At 42.3% G+C, this 18,776-nt stretch overlaps 1 protein-coding gene across 1 annotated transcript in view; it reads right to left on the minus strand.

Moving 5' to 3' along the window:
- Positions 1–14,191: 14,191 nt before the first annotated feature.
- slc16a4 (solute carrier family 16 member 4) overlaps positions 14,192–18,776 on the minus strand; it is a 48,090-nt gene continuing 43,505 nt past the window's right edge. Inside the window, exon 11 of the mRNA XM_063209638.1 lies at positions 14,192–17,182. Coding sequence (XP_063065708.1) covers positions 16,971–17,182 — 212 coding nt within the window. The 3' untranslated portion in view covers positions 14,192–16,970. The remainder of the gene's footprint in view (positions 17,183–18,776) is intronic.

Raw genomic sequence — 18,776 nt, forward strand, 5'->3', positions numbered from 1 at the left:
ACCAATATTCTGATAAACACCTGTGCTGATCAAGGATTAAAAGAAGATGTAAGAAACCTGAGAGCTGACTCCCTGTAGAGATGGCGAAACGAGTCGAAATGAAAGAGATCCAATTACTTTCACCTTCACACAGCACGGGGGAAGACATTTTTAGGCAAATCGTAGCCCCATAATGCACACCGTTCCACCAGTGGAAAACTGTAATAGTCATTGAAAAGGTATCTACCGTAGCACTACACTACTATAACACAACACTGGGCCTTTAGTAATGCACTATGACTTGGTCATTGCCAGCAAAAAGCAAATTTATAACACCATGTCTTGGTCCCGGAAAAGTATGGTACCCCCATGACTCGATTCTGCCTTATCAGTCATCTCTAGTTGAACTCAGTGCAAACGGTTGTAGTGATGGCGGCTGAAGCAGAGGTATGTGGGGCACGCTAGATGGGAGAGGTGGGCAGCTATGGCCTGATGGTTAGGGGGGTGGCCTTAATATCAGAAAGTTTCAGGTTCAAAGTCCACCGTACCTCTTCACACAGCTCTGTTGCTCTTCAAAATGTGCTATAAAAAACAATGACTTGACTTGACTAAAATAGCACAGCTCTATTTCAAGATGTGCCTTTATCCAAGGTGTAGCTAATATAGTGACTGTTGTCTACACAGTGGCTTAGTAGTGCAGCAAATACCTCAAACAATCTTTCACTTGGTGATACAAGCATCAAATTTGGATCAGAGGTGCTTCAGACCCTACTCTTTTAGAAAAGGCCGCTATCCAGGTGAAAAAACAAAATGGCGGCCATTTTCCAAGATGGCCGCCATGCAGATATGAATTAGCAACTGAAACAACTGTTCAAATGGTGGTACAAGCACTGGAATTGTCATAGATACTCCTTAGACACACTTCTTTTGAAAAGGCATGCAGGCCACTTGAAATCCAAGATGGCCGTCCATTTTCCTAGATGGCCACAATACATATTATTGGAATCGGTTATGGGACAAAAAGGGCACTACTGTTACGGAGCTGACAAAAGCGTGAAACTTTGCACAATGCTTCCTTAGGACCCCCTCAATGATTTAAGCCTAGGAGCCCAAGTGAAATGCTCAATTTTCATATCAATCAAGTGAATAATACATGTACATATCATGTGTCAGCTTGGATTATCTACCTCTATAAGGTCATTACAAAATAAAATATATATTGATTTGTGTTCAGATATGTATATCTCAAGTCCTAAGTGTACAATGGAGTGATAGGGGCCTTTATGCTTGGGAAATTATGAATAATCAATGTGCAATACACCATACAGTATATTGACAAATACTTTATGTATTGCATGTATTAGCAAAATGGTTTTCTGGTCTACTTTGTGCTTAAACTTAGATGACATGTTGGCTACCTAACCACTTAATTTATTGATTGCTTGTTATTTTTTATTTGTGCGTGTGGTCCTTTGTTTAAAACATATCTGCCTGCCTTCCCTCTCTCACACACTCAAGTCTTTCAAAAACTTTAAACAACAGCATGTGGAAATGCCATTGGCTTTGGAGGGATACAGCTGTCAAAGTAGCCTACAAGTCATCAAGACTATAGGCCTACTGTACTGTACTGTGGCGTAGTGTACTCTGCTATACTGTACTGTACTGTACTGTACTGTACTGTACTGTACTGTACTGTACTGTACTGTACGGTACTGTACTGTACTGTAATGTGATATACCACACTGTACTGTACTGTACTGCACCGTACTATATGCTACTGTACTTTTACTTTACTATACTGCACCGTACTGTTGTATGCTACCTAACTTTACTGTACTGCACCATACTGTATGCTACTGAACTGTACCGTACTGTATGCCACTGTACTGTGCTGTACTGTACTATACTCTACTGTATTATACTCTACTCTACTGTACTTTACTATACGGCACTGTATGCTACTGTACTGTAACTGTACTGTACTGTGCAGTACAACTACACAGAGCTGAAACATTTAGAGCATTCTGAGGTCATGTACAATATGATGCAAAAAGATGTAGTGGGAATGAGTTATGTTACTGTTACCACTCAAAATCTTGAAGGTTAAAAAAGTCATATATACCATATGAGAATTGATTTTTAACATAGATCTGGATCTCTCTGGACGCACCTTCAGTGTGTCATAGCAAGGGAAACTGTCTACGACTCACACCCTCTCCACAGGCGTACCCCAAGGATCAGTGCTGGGACCCCTTCTGTTTGCAATATACACCTCCTCCCTGGGACATGTCATTCAAACACATGGGTTCTCCTACCACTGCTATGCTGATGACACCCAGATGTACCTGTCGTTCCGTCCAGATGACACCACGGTTTCGGAACGCATCGCTGCCTGCCTCACCGATTTGTCAACATGGATGAAGGACCACCACCTACAGCTGAACCTGGCCAAGACAGAGCTCCTGGTGATCCCAGCTAAAGAGTCGCTCAGTCACAACATCAACCTCAAGATAGGCTCCACCATCGTGACCCCAAACAAAGTCGCCAAAAACCTTGGCGTCATGATTGATGATGAGCTGTCATGCTCCAACTACATCAACTCAGTCACCCGGACCTGTCGATTCCAGATGTCCAACATACGGAATATCAGACCTGTGCTGACACAATATTCTACACAACGACTGGTGCAGGCCACTGTCCTGTCCCGCGTTGACTACTGCAACTCACTCATGACAGGCCTACCTGCTTGTGCGCTAAAACCTCTGCAGATGATCCAGAATGCGGCGGCACGGTTGATATTCAATCAACCCAAAAGGACCCATGTTACTCCTCTATTTATTGAGTTGCACTGGTTACCGATCGCCGCCCAGATCAAGCACAAGGCATTGACCCTTGCCTACAAAACCATCACAGGAACGGCCCCAGCTTATCTGAAGGACCTACTAACGCCCTATGTTACTGGAAGAGATCTGCGCTCATCCAGCACAAGCCGTCTGGCTCTGCCATCCAGTCGCTCTAGGTACTCCCAGTCAAGATTGTTCTCCGTTGTGGTACCCAAGTTGTGGAACGGTCTCCCAGAGACAGCAAGACTAAGCACATCTCTTGCAGCCTTCAAGAAACAACTGAAGACCTTCCTCTTTCGAGAGAATCTACTAGACTAATGCTTGAACTGGCCTTGCCCCTGGGCAGACTCCTGACATGATGTTTAGTTTAGTTTAGTTTGTGTGTGTGTACTCTTTATTTACTCTTTAATTTAAAAACAAAAACAAAAACTAACCCCTCTGCAACTGCACTTGTTGTTCTGTATATCTCCTGTGCACTTTGTATTTGCTTGTGATGTTGGCTTGAATATGTCCTCTTTTGAAAGTCGCTTTGGTTATAAAGCATCTGCCAAATGCAATGTAATGTAATATTTCTCTTAAAGGTGGCAAAGACCTACGGTAGGTAACATGTTGTCCATCAGCTGTCATTTTTGAAGTAGCAATTGAAATACTCAATGATTACTGAGTTTATTGTAATGCAACTTGTGACACAAGTACTAGGTGCGGACTTGTTTGCAAATTCAGGGGGAAAAAAACAATTCACACACCTCTGCCTACTTACTCAACACCTACTCAGAAATCATTTCCATTTGATTTGAACTGAAGATAGCCTACATGTACTGTATATTGAGTGATCTGTAATGCCATTCTTAAAGACTGAAATGCAGTCACTATAGACATAATGCTACTTGTGAAAATTTAGAATTAGGTGATCTTATGGGTTCTTCATACACATGGAGAGGTATTGTCCTTTACCCTCTCTCATACACATAAAAAATATCTGTTATGGAAATTAGAGGATGGAGAACCTGCTACCTTGGACATCATCTTGCAATGACCCAATTCAGATGCAGCTGAGCGAGCATTAGCAGCAGTCTATTCTCACCATAGTTTTAGTGTGGGAAATGCTCATTTTAATTCAGACCAAGAATCTTCTCAACATTTTCACAATGTTACATTTGCTGTCAAACATGTAAGCACAGACTCACCCATACTTTCACACTATGAATATTTTTGTAGTTGCAGCAATCTGGTCAAGCAGGCTACCCCTGCCCTTGCTTCATCTCTGCTGAGTTCGGGACTATATTAACATTGTCAGCTAAGTAAAATGCCATGTAATAACAAGGTAATGCATGACATATTGTATATGACATGGTAGAATGTTTTTCTTTTTCCGAGGGCTCCGAGGCTAGAATTACAGCATATACCCTAAAGAAACACCATGCAAAGTTTGGTGCTTTTGTCACTTCCGTAACGGTATCTGTATTATATCTGTATTGTGGCCATCTTGAAAAATGGCCGCCATCTTGTTTTTCCACCTGGATAGCGACCTTTTCTGGGAAAGTAGCTCCTGAAGCACCTGTGAACCAGATTTGGTGCTTGTATCACCAAAGTGAAAGATTCTTATGGAATATTGACTTAACATCATTCACTATAGCAACTCCTTATGTCCTAGTTTTGTTATACAGGGAAGCTCTCTCAGTAGCATAGTTACAAAGTCAATGGGACATAACCTTAACCTTATACCCTAAACCACATAGTAAATGTTGCAGTGTTACGTCAACACTTAAAGAGTTCATTTAAGTCCAAATTATGTCAAATCAACGCTCTAAGTGTAAATGAGCACTGCAGAATTTACTGTGAGGGCTATTCAATTAAATGTCACCGAGGGCCAGTTTTTGGAATTCCTCCCATCAAAGGGGCCGGACAAGGAATATATATGTATTATGGTTGCCAACTGTCAATGTAAGAAACACGGGACAGTTCATTGAGGCGGGGGGTTTGGGGGTCCTCCCCCAGAAAATTTTGCATTTCTTAATGTAATTTCCTGCATTTCCTGGCCCGTTTCAGCTCAATACAGAACCCATACTTTTATCTCTAAAAGTTTCCATTTTGTTCTGACCTCTTGGGGGAACACAGCCTTGCTGTCCAAGGGCCGCCCGCATCTGGCCCCAGGGCCGCCATTTGAATAGCCCTGTCCTAAACACTATGGGCAACAGGGGCGAAACTAGGCATTTTGGGGCTCTAGGTGAAATGTAAACGCAGGGCCCTCAAAAGTCATAACACAGACAATGAAATTGTGTTTTGGTGCTATTTTAGTGTTTTGTCTCATTTATTTGGTTGATTACTTTATGTAAGTGTCAAATTAAGATCAGGCTTACTTGAGAGCTCACCACGGCCAGAGGTGCATCTTGTCACCAGGCTAGGCAGGCAGCCGCTTGGGGCTCCCAAGCCCCTCAATGGTAAATAACAGCTCACACTTTGCTACAGTAGTGGCACATTTCATTCAAATGTGTACTCCCTTGATATATTCGCTTGGGGCCCCAGCTGAACCTAGAGTCACCTCTGACCACAGCTGGTGTAAAAGTTGGGGCCACGATGGAGATCAGATTTGGTCAGGGCTCTAGGCAATTGCCTGGGTTTGCCTAATGTAAGGTCCACCTCTGATGGGCGTTAGTTTCTGTCTCTGGGTGCGTTCCAATATGCAACCTTGTCTTGTGGCCAAAGTTGTGCTTGTGGCCTCGTACCAGGAAGTAATATGTCATGATGACATCATTTTTATTATATTTATTTTATAATATTTCAATATCTTGTAAAAGCTCAATTGTAAAGTAATTTTCTCATTTGCAAACTGGATGGTGAATGAAGAATAGTCCCCAAAAATTGCTTTGGCTAGGCTGACAGCCAGGAAACTATTGTTTTCTCCAAGGAGGAGGGCCCAGAAGGCGGGGCAAGGCTGCAAGCACAAGTGGAGGACGCAAGGTAGCCTATTGGAATGCACACTCTGTTTCTTGTCTCTGTTTGTTTGCCCAACCGTCCTGTCTCCTTGTCATGGGTAGCCTGCTGGTCAGGCCTACTGGTTAGGTAGGCTGCAGGAAGCTAAGGTTCCTTTTCTAGCATGCAAGTGTGCAAGTGCAAGTAATATTGCATTTATTCTTTTCACGTGTGATGAACAATGTTTATTGTGGTCGATTTATAGTGGCCTGACTGGTTTGGTCGACCATTCCCTGCATGTACAGTGAGGAGAATAAGTATTTGATCCCTTGCTGATTTTGTTGGTTTGCCCACTAATAAAGACATGATCAGTCTTTAATGTTAATGATAATATGTATTCTAATATGGAGAGACAGAATATAAAAAAGAAAATCCAGAAATTAACTCTAAAGAATATATATTAATTGATTTATATTTCATTGAGGGAAATAAGTATTTGATCCCCTGCCAACCATTAAGAGTTCTGATCCCGCAGATCAAATGGCACTTCCAATCAACTTGTTATCTGAATTGAACACACCTGTTAATAGTAACATGCACAAAAGACACATTGAATCTGCAGAATCAGTCCATAGAATCAGTCAATCAATCAAACTAAACTCGCCAACATGGGACAGACCAAAAAGCTGTCAAAGGATGTCAGGGACAAGATTTTAGAACTCAACAAGGCTGAAATGTGCTCCTGGATATTAAGGTTGATATTGTTGGTGCATTTTTTCCAAATTTTAGGACATACAAAATGATCATCAATCATCAATCTTAGGCCTGTCTGTGTGTTCCATACAAGATTTGACCTTGTGGGAATTTAATAACCAGGAAAAAAAAGAGATAAAGCACCTTAAAACTGTATGGGAGGAGCTAGGAAATGATCTCAAGGCAGCTGGGACCTCAATCACTACGAAAACTATTGGAAACACTTAATACCACAGCGGATTAAAATCCTGCAGTGCATGAATGGTACCCCTGCTTCAGAAGGAACCTGTTCAGGCTCACCTGAGGTTTGCCAATGATTAGGATATGATTGGGAGGTGCTGGAATCAGATGACACCAAAATCAAACTGTTTGGCATTAACACAACTCGATGTGTTTGGAGGAAGAGAAATGCTGCCTATGATCCCAAGAACAACACCTTCTCCAACATCATACATGAAAGTGGTAACATTATGTGTTGAAGTTGTTTGTCTGGCCAAGACATAGGACAACTTCACATCGTCAAGAAATGGATGGAGGGAGACATGTAAACGTACAATGCTGCATGCCAACCTCTTTCCCAACACCACTAGACTGAAGGTGGGTCATGGATTGGCCTCCCAATATGATAATAATCCATAACATACAGCCCAAGCAACGAAGGAGTAGCTCAAGCAGAAGCACATTAAGGTCATGAAGTGGCCTAGACAGTTTCCAAACATTAACCCTATAATAATCCTGTGAAGGGAACAGAAGCTCCCATTCGCCAAGCTACAGTCATACAACTAAAATGATTTAGAGATGATCTGCAAAGAAAAGTGGACAAAAATCCTTTCTAATATATCCACAAACATCGTCATTAACTGAAAGAAACATCTGACCTCTGTACGAGAAAACAAGGGCTTTGCCACCAAGTATTTTGTCTTCTTTGACTAGAGGGGTCAAATACTTATTTTCCTCAATGGAATACAAATCAATTAAAATATATTCTTCAAAGTGGGCTCTACACTGACATCTACTTGTCTTCTGTATACGTATCCTCGTAATGAGGTTAAGATTTACCTAACAGGTCACCCTACAATGCACTAGAATGCAGGAAATTGGGAAACACATTTCTTTTACATATCTACTAGTCCCGTGTGCAGTACTTCCTGGAACATAACCAACTGATACCTTAACAGATCATCCGACAAAAACAGTGACGTATTGCTGTGCGTGATTAAAAAACATTATTTTCCTCATAAGGTCATGAGGTCACCTGAGGTCAAGTTCAAGGTACCCACTTTTGATTTCCCAGGAGGTGCATTTGATTCTAAAGCCAGAAAAAGGGGGTTACACTGTACTTGATGCCTGCATCATACGCATGACATGACAGTGTCATAATAGTGTCAAAACAGTGTCATGACGTGGAGTCATAAACATTATGTCAATGTCATGAATGTCTTATGGTCAGGAAAAGTTGACATTGTTAGGGCTGTCTTTACCATAACCAACTGTCACTTCATGACAACAGTCATACATGTTTATGACATAGACATAATTAATCTATTACGACAATGTTATGATAGACATTGTCATGTCATATCTATGATGCCAGCGTCAAGTAAAGGATCCAGGATTTTAATCCATGACTACAAGGGGTAACTAATAATACCGTGCACACTGATGTGACTGTCACAACATGCCCACGACCCTAGTGACGGTCACACCATCATACTGCCTGCCTTCCACTCCAGAAAGCAGACCCACCCATGCATGTACAGTAGGGTGCCCTTCACCCAACTCAGACCATACTTCTCTCATTCATGTTGTCCCTCACACAACCACCGCTGGACTGGCCATAGGGCATACCGGGCAAATGCTCGGTGGCCTGACGTGTATTTATTATATTGTTATTCAGGCCAAACCCATTACAAACGTAGCAGGCCATACTGTTTTCCCTGCAGGCCACTCTCTGTAACATACACGACGTCCAAGTCCAAAGAAGTTCTGATACTTCAGTACAATGGATGAAAGGAGTAGATTTGTCATATATACCCTTAACTAGTGACAGGCAGTTTATTCTGGTGGGTACATGTATGTACATATACTGTACTATGTATAGTCATTTTTCAAAAAGTACAATTCCTACAACAAAGTTAAAATATGACACAGAGGTGCAATTTAAGTAAAAACAATATGATCCCGTTTTATTTGGTGTATTTATTGAACATGTTTATGAAGAATTTGCAAACAAAAACAGTGTGGTGCATGATGGTAGATGTAAGTACGCACCCCTTTTATTTTCTACTTTCTGCCGTTCAGTTGCAGTGTTGAATGTTTTAATTAGTTTGGGCATGGTGGCGAAATGCATGGCAATCTACTGGCTATGTCTGTTAGTGGATTATTGGAAGATTGTTCGTGGTCAAGTCAGCTTAAAGGTAAGACACTGATTTGAACTGATGGATGACGGAAGTAACATTAATCTAAATGGAGATTCGCTTGAAAACCTTTTCTGCTGTTGGATGAGAAGTGCTTACTTCTACCTAATGTTGGTTTTAAACACTAAACTGTGGCGATATAACATGCACACTACTGAACAGAGTAGGAGCAGACCTTTCTAACGGTGCCAAATATGTCCTAGTAGGCCTTCACAAATAAAAGCATGCTTACAAAACGTGTATGAAAAAAAACAGTGAAGGTGATATTCATTTTTACCGCGCGTGTGTGTGTGTTTGTGTGTGTGTGTGCGCGCGCGCTCTTTTTAAGTAGGTGCAGTGTGTGTGTGTGTGTGTGTGTGTGTGTGTGTGTGTGTGTGTGTGTGTGTGTGTGTGTGTGTGTGTGTGTGTGTGTGTGTGTGTGTGTGTGTTTTGAGTTTTAACTAGAGAGATGACCAAAGTCAGGGCTGGTGGTCTAATGCGATGGCACTTTGAGGCCCAGGAAGACAAATGCCAGGTTTTATCTGGAAGTTATCTCACAAGAATGAGGAAAGTCGAGAGCATATTTTCAGTGAGCTGATTAGACGAAGAGTAGTGTGCAGTGTGGGTTGGCACTTGGTTACAACAAACATTGGCACATCAGTCACCAGTGCCTATAAAAAACACACTGAGCTGGAAGACACTTATTCGGGAGAAGAGACTACTATCACCTGCATTCTGCAGACATCAAGTAAGCCAGACTCAAAAACTTCCATTTCACTCCCTATGGAAGAGTAGTAGATTTTTCCTATCTGAAAGCATTTTTTTCAGAATTGGTTTAGGCCTATTGATGGATGAAGTAGGCTATGAAGGCATGACTATTCTTTTTTCTTTGACCATATATTCAAACACATAGGGGCCTATCCCAATACTCCACTGTAGTAGGCTAATGACCCCTTAGCACAGAGCATGTGTTATAACCTGTCAGCAAAATTGTAATGATCAATTCTTAATCAGTTATGTAGCCCCTTAATGCGCGCCGTACCTCCAGTGGCACGCTGTAATAGTCATTGAAATGTAACTACCGTAGCACTACAATACTATGACACAACACAGGTCCTTTAGAAATGCACCACGACTTGGTCATTACCATACTGGTAACAACAAATGTATTAAGCCGCGTCTTTTAAATCTATCTGCTCTGTCATAACAGCGCTGTCATTTCTGCAAAGAGTGAATGGACCGGTCGGCCAAACTACATCAAGGCAATGAAAGCAGCCTATGCATAATTAAGTAAGAAAAAAAATAAGCTTATTGAGAAACAAGCTAGTAAAGTTACATTGATTAAAACCTTATTGCTTGTGTTTTATTATGCTGTTTGCTATTTGTTATGCTTTTCTAAAATAAATAACTGCAAAAAAAAATTGCTCGCGCCCTTCCCACGCTCGCATTACTTTTTCTGTGCCCTGCTGTGCCCCTGTGTAGTATTGGGCCAGCTGACGCCCCTGCCATAGACACGTGCAGTACTGAATTATGTCAGAAGTTTCATCAGTCTTCCCGACCTTCCCACATGTCTTGAAGGGGGCATTAGAAACAGAGAGAGTAGAGAGAGAGAGGTTCCATTGGCCCATTGTTTCCGGGTTTTATTATTGCAAGGGGGAGGGGGGGGAAATCCCCCTTTAGGCAGACCTAGGCAGACCTAAGGACTGTTCTATTCAATGCTAGGAGTATTATGGCACGCCCCTTTAGGCAGACCGGAACCTGGTAATGTTAGGTGCCCATAGCAACCTATTACATTGGCATATCTCTATGTAGGCCTACTTAAAGAATCTCTGTTAGAAATGTGTATTACGTGAATCACTCATTACACCATCCATCCCAGCTGTCTCCTAGTATCTTGTGTAATGTTCCCACACACCTGACGCTCAGGTGAAGAAACCCTTGCGGTCAGTAATGTCATCACGTGGAGCACTCGCTTTGCCCCAATAACGGACACAACCATTACTCACACTGTCATGCATGTCGAAGAGGGTGTGGTCCCTGGTTACGCCTAGATTACAACTTGTAGAAGAAGTTGATACTGATCAGTCATCAATTGTACATGCATTGACATCAAGAGGTCACAGAGTTTCCCACAGATTAGGAAGCATTGCGTCACGTGGTGCTATGGAGAAAAAATCATCGGGCAAGTGCAAATGTTATGTGTTAACCCCATTTGCCATGCATCATGATATGGATCAATTTGTGGCGCTCGGTTTTTAGCGTCAGGAAACAAATGTGGAGAGAGAGACTGGGCAGGGATGGCAAATGACCCAGGCCAGACTCGAACCCTGGGTGCAACCCTTGGGCATGCAAGCCCAGATGTGGCGCCACAGTGCCCCCGGACTTAATGTATTTCAAAGAACTTAATGTATGCCAGCAATATTTTAATTTATATTTATTTACCATCACCAAGGAGAGGGACTACTACACCAAATCATGACCTGTAGAGGAAGTTGATATGGGGGGTAGCCATATACGTACATAGCCATGGTGTTGAAAAGCTCAGATGCTTTCAGATGACCTGAGGGGTTACTATCTTAACCCTGGAAAGGCACGCAGAGGTGAGGAAAGCAGGCTCAAATAAAGAAGAGACAAGGTAATGGTATACTGGAGGCAAGCAGAGGTGAGGAAAAGGCTCAAATGGAGAAGAAGGGTGAGGTAAGGCTATATTGTTTCACGGAGGGGAAAAAAATGTCTTACCGGTCCTCCGGAATCTCCTGTTTGGTTTTGGGAGTTGCCCCCCATGACTCTATTTGAGCTGCAGGGCTGCTGTTGCGTAATGGGCCGGCCCAAGCCTTTATGGTGCCCTAAGCAAAATTTCATCCGGGGCCCCCAATACCACCACCTACTCAGCATCAGGTCCTTCATAATCCTAAAAAAATATGTATCCCTACAGAAAAAAAAGTTGGGAACCTCTGCTATAGGCTACAAAGTATCTGTAACAAACTGTAGCCTTCCTTGATTTTTGCTGCTCACAGGGGGTCCCTGGTAGCGCGGGGGCCCTAAGCCACCGCTTAGTTTGCTTATGCCTTGGGCCGGCCCTGTGTTGCATGATGCTTTACATCATACTGCATAGTGTCCAATTCCTTCCCACCAATTATCAGGGGAGGTGCCCTGTTATACGGATATACATGCACATGTGTCTCTTAAGTCATGGTGTCGTGTGAAATGTCACTGGAAAGCCAAGTTAGAGCAGTAGTGCACTGGCGTGGGATATTAGAGAGAGAGAGAGAGAGAGAGAGAGAGAGAGAGAGAGAGAGAGAGAGAGAGAGAGAGAGAGAGAGAGAGAGAGAGGGAGAGAGAGAGAAGCAGAGAGACAAACAGACAGAGAGAACTAGGACACGCTCTATTGATGGCCTGTGTCTCAAGTCATGGTGTCATCTCAAATGTCACTGTGCAGCCAAATTAGAGCATTGCAGTGGCTGGTAGATCAGGTACAGGAGTAGTCACGCTCAACTTGCCTCGGGCCCAACTGACTAACTGCCTTGAGGCCTGCGATATGCACAGGGCTGGACTGACCATCTGGCATACCAGTCATTTCCCGGTGGGCCCTGCATCCATGTGGGCCCCTATTTTCCGAAATGTAAAAAAAAAAAAAAAATACATTTCTGAAAATAGGGGCCAACGAGGGTGCAGGGCCCACCGGTAAGTGAGTTCTGTGCCCCTAATTATTATTTATTATTTATGCCCCTATTTCTCCCCCCAGGCCAGCCCTGGATACACGACACACCAAATGCTGCTACTTGATAACAAGACCAGCTGGACTGCGTCTTGTACACTGGCCTTGTTCTTGTCTTCATGTCTTAGCCTACATTTTATTCTTTTTTACGTTAAATGTCTCACATTATATCATTACTATTATTGTTATTCATTACTTACACTGTTACACTGCACACAACCTTGTCGTAAGCTTAAATGTCTGTCAGTCCTGTGTAAGTCTATATCTCTGCATAGTCAGAATAGAGGGACACGTAATTTCAACCTTGTATGACCTGTGCATATAAGAAAGTGATAATAATTCAAGTGACTTGAATTCCAAACTGAAGAAAGGGGTAAGTAGAAAAGACAGTCAAATTAAGTTTATAACAACATTCTGATGTTCACACATGTTGGCCTCAGCCATTGTTAGTAATGATGACACTGATGTCAGTTAAGATGAACAATGACATGTCTGTAACTTTGGTAAAAATAAATACGCAATGAGAAAGAAAACTTGAGATTGTGAGTTTGTCTTTTGAATTTAAGCTGAATTTCTATTGAATTTAAGCTGAGAGAGCCCAAAACTTCACAGAAGACAGAAGACGGATTCAGGGTTATACCGATAACGTTGGTGTAGGTCCTCAAAAATTATTTTCTTTCAGGCCTTATAATTTTTATTTCACTTACAGTAATAATCGCAGTGCACCAGCTCTGATAAGCAGAGTAGCCTACTTACTTGGTGGTGGCACTGGTGGCGGTGCCTTGACAAAGATGACAACAGACAAACAGACAGTTTCAAATGATCATTCTCTATAGTTCAAAAAAGAAACAATTGTGCTTTCAACCGGTAGGCCAAGTAATTGTACAGTACAGTAATTGTCACTTTCAGGCTGTTTTTTTTTCCTTTCCCTAATGATCCCACCACCCACCATGCATGTGATGCCTTTCTGCTCTCACTATCACTCTCTCTCTCTCTCTCTCTCTCTCTCTCTCTCGTTATCACGCTTTCTTTGTCTTTGAGGTAAAGAACAATGGAAAAGCATTCCCTACATAAAACAAGCCGTTACTGACATAATGTATTAAAATCCGAAGAGAACATAAAACTTTTGGTCCAAGCCAAGGCTCTTAGTGTTAGCTTAGCTCTTTGTTGAGCCAGTCACATGACGTCTATGAGCTTGGTGAACAATCAGTCCTTCTAAGCCTGACACATAACTAATTGTCATCTTTCACAGTGTGTCGAGTACACACACTAAGATACTGCAACTGTGCAGAAATGTACACCTTTGAAGTGACTGAACCAATTGACAACTTAAGATCAGATTTGGAAAATTAGCAATTTTTCTAGATTTTTTTTTGACATTTCAGTGTATTTTCAGGAAATGAAAAATGTGATGGTGTCTGATGGTGATGTTTCAACATTTACTAAATGTGGCTATAAACATTCTATCATACAGTACTATATGCATATTGGTTAACACTTTATTTCAAGGTGTCTACATACAGGTGTCATGTAACAGTTATACCGATGACATACCACATTCCAGGATTATTAATGATATATATGCTAATTGATGTTTATGATTATTCATAATGTGTCATTCAGGTTTTGGAATGTCAAGATGACATTGTTTGAGTGTCATGACATTCCGAAAACCATTTATGACACAACAATGACATGTCGTGTTATTGCTATAGGTATGTCAGTTACATGATACCCTAATGTAGACCCATTCAAATAAAGTGTTAGGCTACCTCATTGGGTCACACACGTATGACAACAACAACAACAACAAAAATCAGCTGCTAGGCACTTCAACATGAACACAAGACTGCTTAATCAGTGGCCGCGCTAAGTCTTTATTGCAGACAAGATGAAAGCTGTGACCACTAAATTGAAAAAAAAAAATCAGCTGTTAACACCTTTGCAATCAGTTTCCCAACCACCAGGACCCCATAGATGTACACACATATAAAAGATTACAACCAGTACTTTGACTCTGCTCAGCACTCCATTTCACTGAGAATCACCAACTCAGCATTGCAGTAATCACCCACACCTGCGTTAATGCTTAGGCTACACAAGGTCTCAAGTGTACCCAAGTCTATGGATCCATGTCTCATTGTAGAAGACCAATCGAGGAAACCCATCGCACAACATTGTGGCCAATGTATGGTAAGAGCATGAACCTTCAACCCCTTGGGTGGTATACGTGGATATATACTCTCACAGTCACAAAGCCATTCCAGACGCACAGCATTTGCCAAAGTCTCCATGCTGTGACTTTTTTTTTCTTCCTCGCTTTTCTTTTCTTGGCTTGGAGAATAAAATGGGGGAGAAAATGGGTTACATAAGGATCAATGCGTGAGTCCAGTGACTGTGGGGCTTGGAGTGGATTTCGGTAAGCTGCCCAGAGCAGTGCTGACTTGAGTGAGAGAGTGAAAGGAGATTTGCACTAATTAAAGTGACATTCCTCCTGCAATGACCCCCTCCTCACCACTGGAGGGCAGTCTACAACAGAACACATTGTTGTGTGTTCCATGGAAGGTTTCAAAATCAAAACAGAGAGCACATGAGACAGGAAAATCTCCTGGTGGTGCCAAGCACACAGCAGAGCAGACAGACATTGAGAGCTACATGCTGTAGTTAGAGATGGATGTAATGTAAAGAAGAGAATAGGTCGTCTACTGCATCTTTGGCTTACATCATCACAGCATCGTTAGTAATAAAGATAAGCATACAGTACCAAGGCAGAGTGGTAGCAGGAAACAAAGAGAAACAAACTACTGACATTTTCAATACAAAAAAATATATAAATTCCAGTTCTGCACCATTAAAATCTGTATTTAAAATGGTTGGGCCAACTGGCCAACTGTACAGGGCTACTGTGGGATAACTACAAGAAGAGAGGTAGATGTGTGTGGGACAGAACTGGTGACAAAATGTGCACACAGGGCACGCATTTCACTCTTACGTCACGTTCTGAGCTCTCCCAACACTCGGTCAACCACCACTAATGCAGCTCAACAACCTTCCAAGGAAGTTGAACTGTGCAGTAAGAAAAAGAAGAAAAAAAGTATAACAATAGTTTTGTTTTGTACTGTAGTGATATCCTCTTTTGAGGTTGACATCTATGCAGCAAACAGTCTCTGGCCCAAGAAAGATAAAAGAACCATCTGGGCTTTCGCACCAGAACAATTCAACCTAGTTTTGGCAAAAAAGTGCATATTGGTGACTAAAACATACATAAAAACATGTTACATACTGACATAAAAGAATCTAAAGAGTGAAATACATACAATCTAATATGCCCTTCCTTTGATCACCGTGAAAAGCAACAATCCAAAAAATACAATCAATAGTGAGCAAGGCAAAAGTCTATTCATCAAGTTTTGTCTTTTCAAAAGGACAGGATGCCAGTGGAAACAATAGGGGGGAAATAATAATAATAATAATAATAATAGTAACAATAACAACAAAAATAGGTCATATTATAAATGCATTTGGCATACATATATATAAAAAAGTTACAAAACAAGATTAACACAATTTCATTTTGCAATCTAAGGCAGCAGGCTCCGTTTCATCAAGCACTGTGTTGTGGTGGTGTGTGTTGGTCAGAATTATTATTATTATTGCATACGGTTACTGTTTCTCCTTTGAAGGAAATAAAAGTACTCTGAAGCTGGAGGCGTTCCTCCAACCAATACCACCTTGGACCACCCACCCACACCTGAAGGTCCAGGATGTGGAGGCCGGGGAGTGTGGTGTACAGGTGCAGGGAAGCCGACAGGGGGGGAAAAGGGGGTCATTTGTCCCAGGCCCCGGTAGAAAGGGGGGCCAAAATTGTGTTTCCATTACATTGTATGTATTGGATGGGGGGCCCTTTCAGGTGACTTTGTTCTGTGCCCAGCGAAAGCTGTCAGTGGCCCTGGGTGTGTGGATAGTGGGGGTTGAGTGAAAGGAGACATTGGATGTCCAACGTGCTGCAGAGGAGATTGGAGGGTGGTTCTCTCAATCTTGAGTCATGGGCGCTCGGAAGTTCGGAAGTTGGGTGAGAGTTGAGGGCTTGACTTGATTCCCATTTCAATGTTTCATCATGTAGACGTCCAAAAAGTTAAAAAAAGGAGTGTAGAGTGTAGAGGATCATAGTTCGGAGATACTGCTGTTTGAACCTTCCCTCCCCCTCCACACATGCACCTTCCCAATACCGTTCCCGGGGAGGTTTGGCGCAGAAAGAGCCGTTGACGTTCAAGCTATTGAAGAGTAAATTTAGAATGCGTATGAGGGCATTTGAAGACATTACTGTTTGAACCCTTCGCTCTCCCTCCGCATACGCCCACACACCTGCTAGACTACACCGTTCCTGGTGGGTTCGGCGCAGAAACAGCCGTTGACCCTCCCGCTTGTGGCGGAGTTCTTCCTGTCCTCCAGGCGCTGCTTCCTTGACTGCCATCTCCGTGCCAACGGTTCCAGGAAGAGAGAGACGGAGGAGAGCAGGTAGCACACGCCCGCCAGGTAGAAGGAACAGTCGTACGTCCGGGTGTAGTCGTACAGGAAACCTGCAGGGGGAGAGAGAGGGGAGTTAATGGGCATGTGTAACTTTTTATATATATATATATGTATTATACGACGTGTATATACATTGAAATAGAGAGTTAGTGGGCATGTGTAACTTTTTATATATATATATATGTATTATACGACGTGTATATACATTGAAATAGAGAGTTAGTGGGCATGTGTAACTTTTTATATATATATATATATGTATTATACAACGTGTATATACATTGAAATAGAGAGTTAGTGGGCATGTGTAACTTTTTATATACATATTATACGTATATATATTGAAATAAAGGCATAAAAGCCATAATATATATATATGTATTTTTAGTAAACTTATTTGTGATAAAAGTATATTTAAATGGGGTATAGATACCGGTAGGTCAGACATTATTCACCATAGCAAAGAATATGGAAAGTGTCATGGAATATATATATATATATTTTTTTTTTTTATGGAAAATGTGTTAACAAATGAATACCATGATTGTTTATGAACTCAATGAATTCTGAATGAACACAATAAAAATCCTTGTAGCTTTTGAAAGAGAAAAAAAAAACATTTGAAGGATAATGCCTTTAATGCTTTTAACGAAAGCAAAACACCGGGAGGAATGTAAAATGCCTGATGGGTTTGCTGCCACCGTAACTCAGGACCCCGGGGTCACGCTGGACTCCGGTGAACTCTAAGCCACCCCCCCACCCCGCCTGGAGGTTCAGGCAAACAGAACACTACCCTATTTCTGTACCTCAAATACACACACACACACACATACACACACACGTAAATGCATGCACGTACGCACGCAAGCATGTATGAACACACACACACACACACACACACACACACACACACACACACACACACACACACACACACGTACACACACACACACACACACACGCACGCACGCACGCACGCACGCACGCACGCACGCACGCACGCACGCACACACACACACACACACACACACACACACACACACACACACACACACACACACACAAAACTCTCTCACTGACTCTCTAATCACATCTTGACCTCTCCAGCAAGTCTGACAAGCTGGTTCACGTTAGGCCCATCAGGGTAGTGTGACACCACACCAGGTTCAACAACAACCACACCCTATGGGGCCCCCCTCTTTCACAAATGAGCACGAGAGAGAGAGAGAGAGAGAGAGAGAGAGAGAGAGAGAGAGAGAGAGAGAGACAGAGAGAGAGAGAGAGAGAGACAGAGAGACAGAGAGACAGAGAGAGAGAGAGGAAAGGAAGGAAAGGGAGAGAGGGAGAGGAAGCATGAAAGAGGGAGATGGAAGAGGGAGAGAGAGAGAGAGAGAGAGAGAGAGAGAGAGAGAGAGAGAGAGAGAGAGAGAGAGAGAGAGAGTAGTGTTTCCAAGAATGCTGCCTATCTCAGGTTCTGGGTTAATTTATTCCCTTCAGCACAACTCTACACATGGCAAAAACACAGCAGGACACTGACATGTGGCAACTTTGGAAGACAAATACGATATTTCACTTTCCTCTTAGCTAAAATCCATCAGGCACTTTTACCATTCAGTCAATAATTTGCATGTCCAATACTTCCAA

Source organism: Engraulis encrasicolus, chromosome 10, assembly GCF_034702125.1.
Source record: "Engraulis encrasicolus isolate BLACKSEA-1 chromosome 10, IST_EnEncr_1.0, whole genome shotgun sequence".
Lineage (NCBI taxonomy): Eukaryota > Metazoa > Chordata > Actinopteri > Clupeiformes > Engraulidae > Engraulis > Engraulis encrasicolus.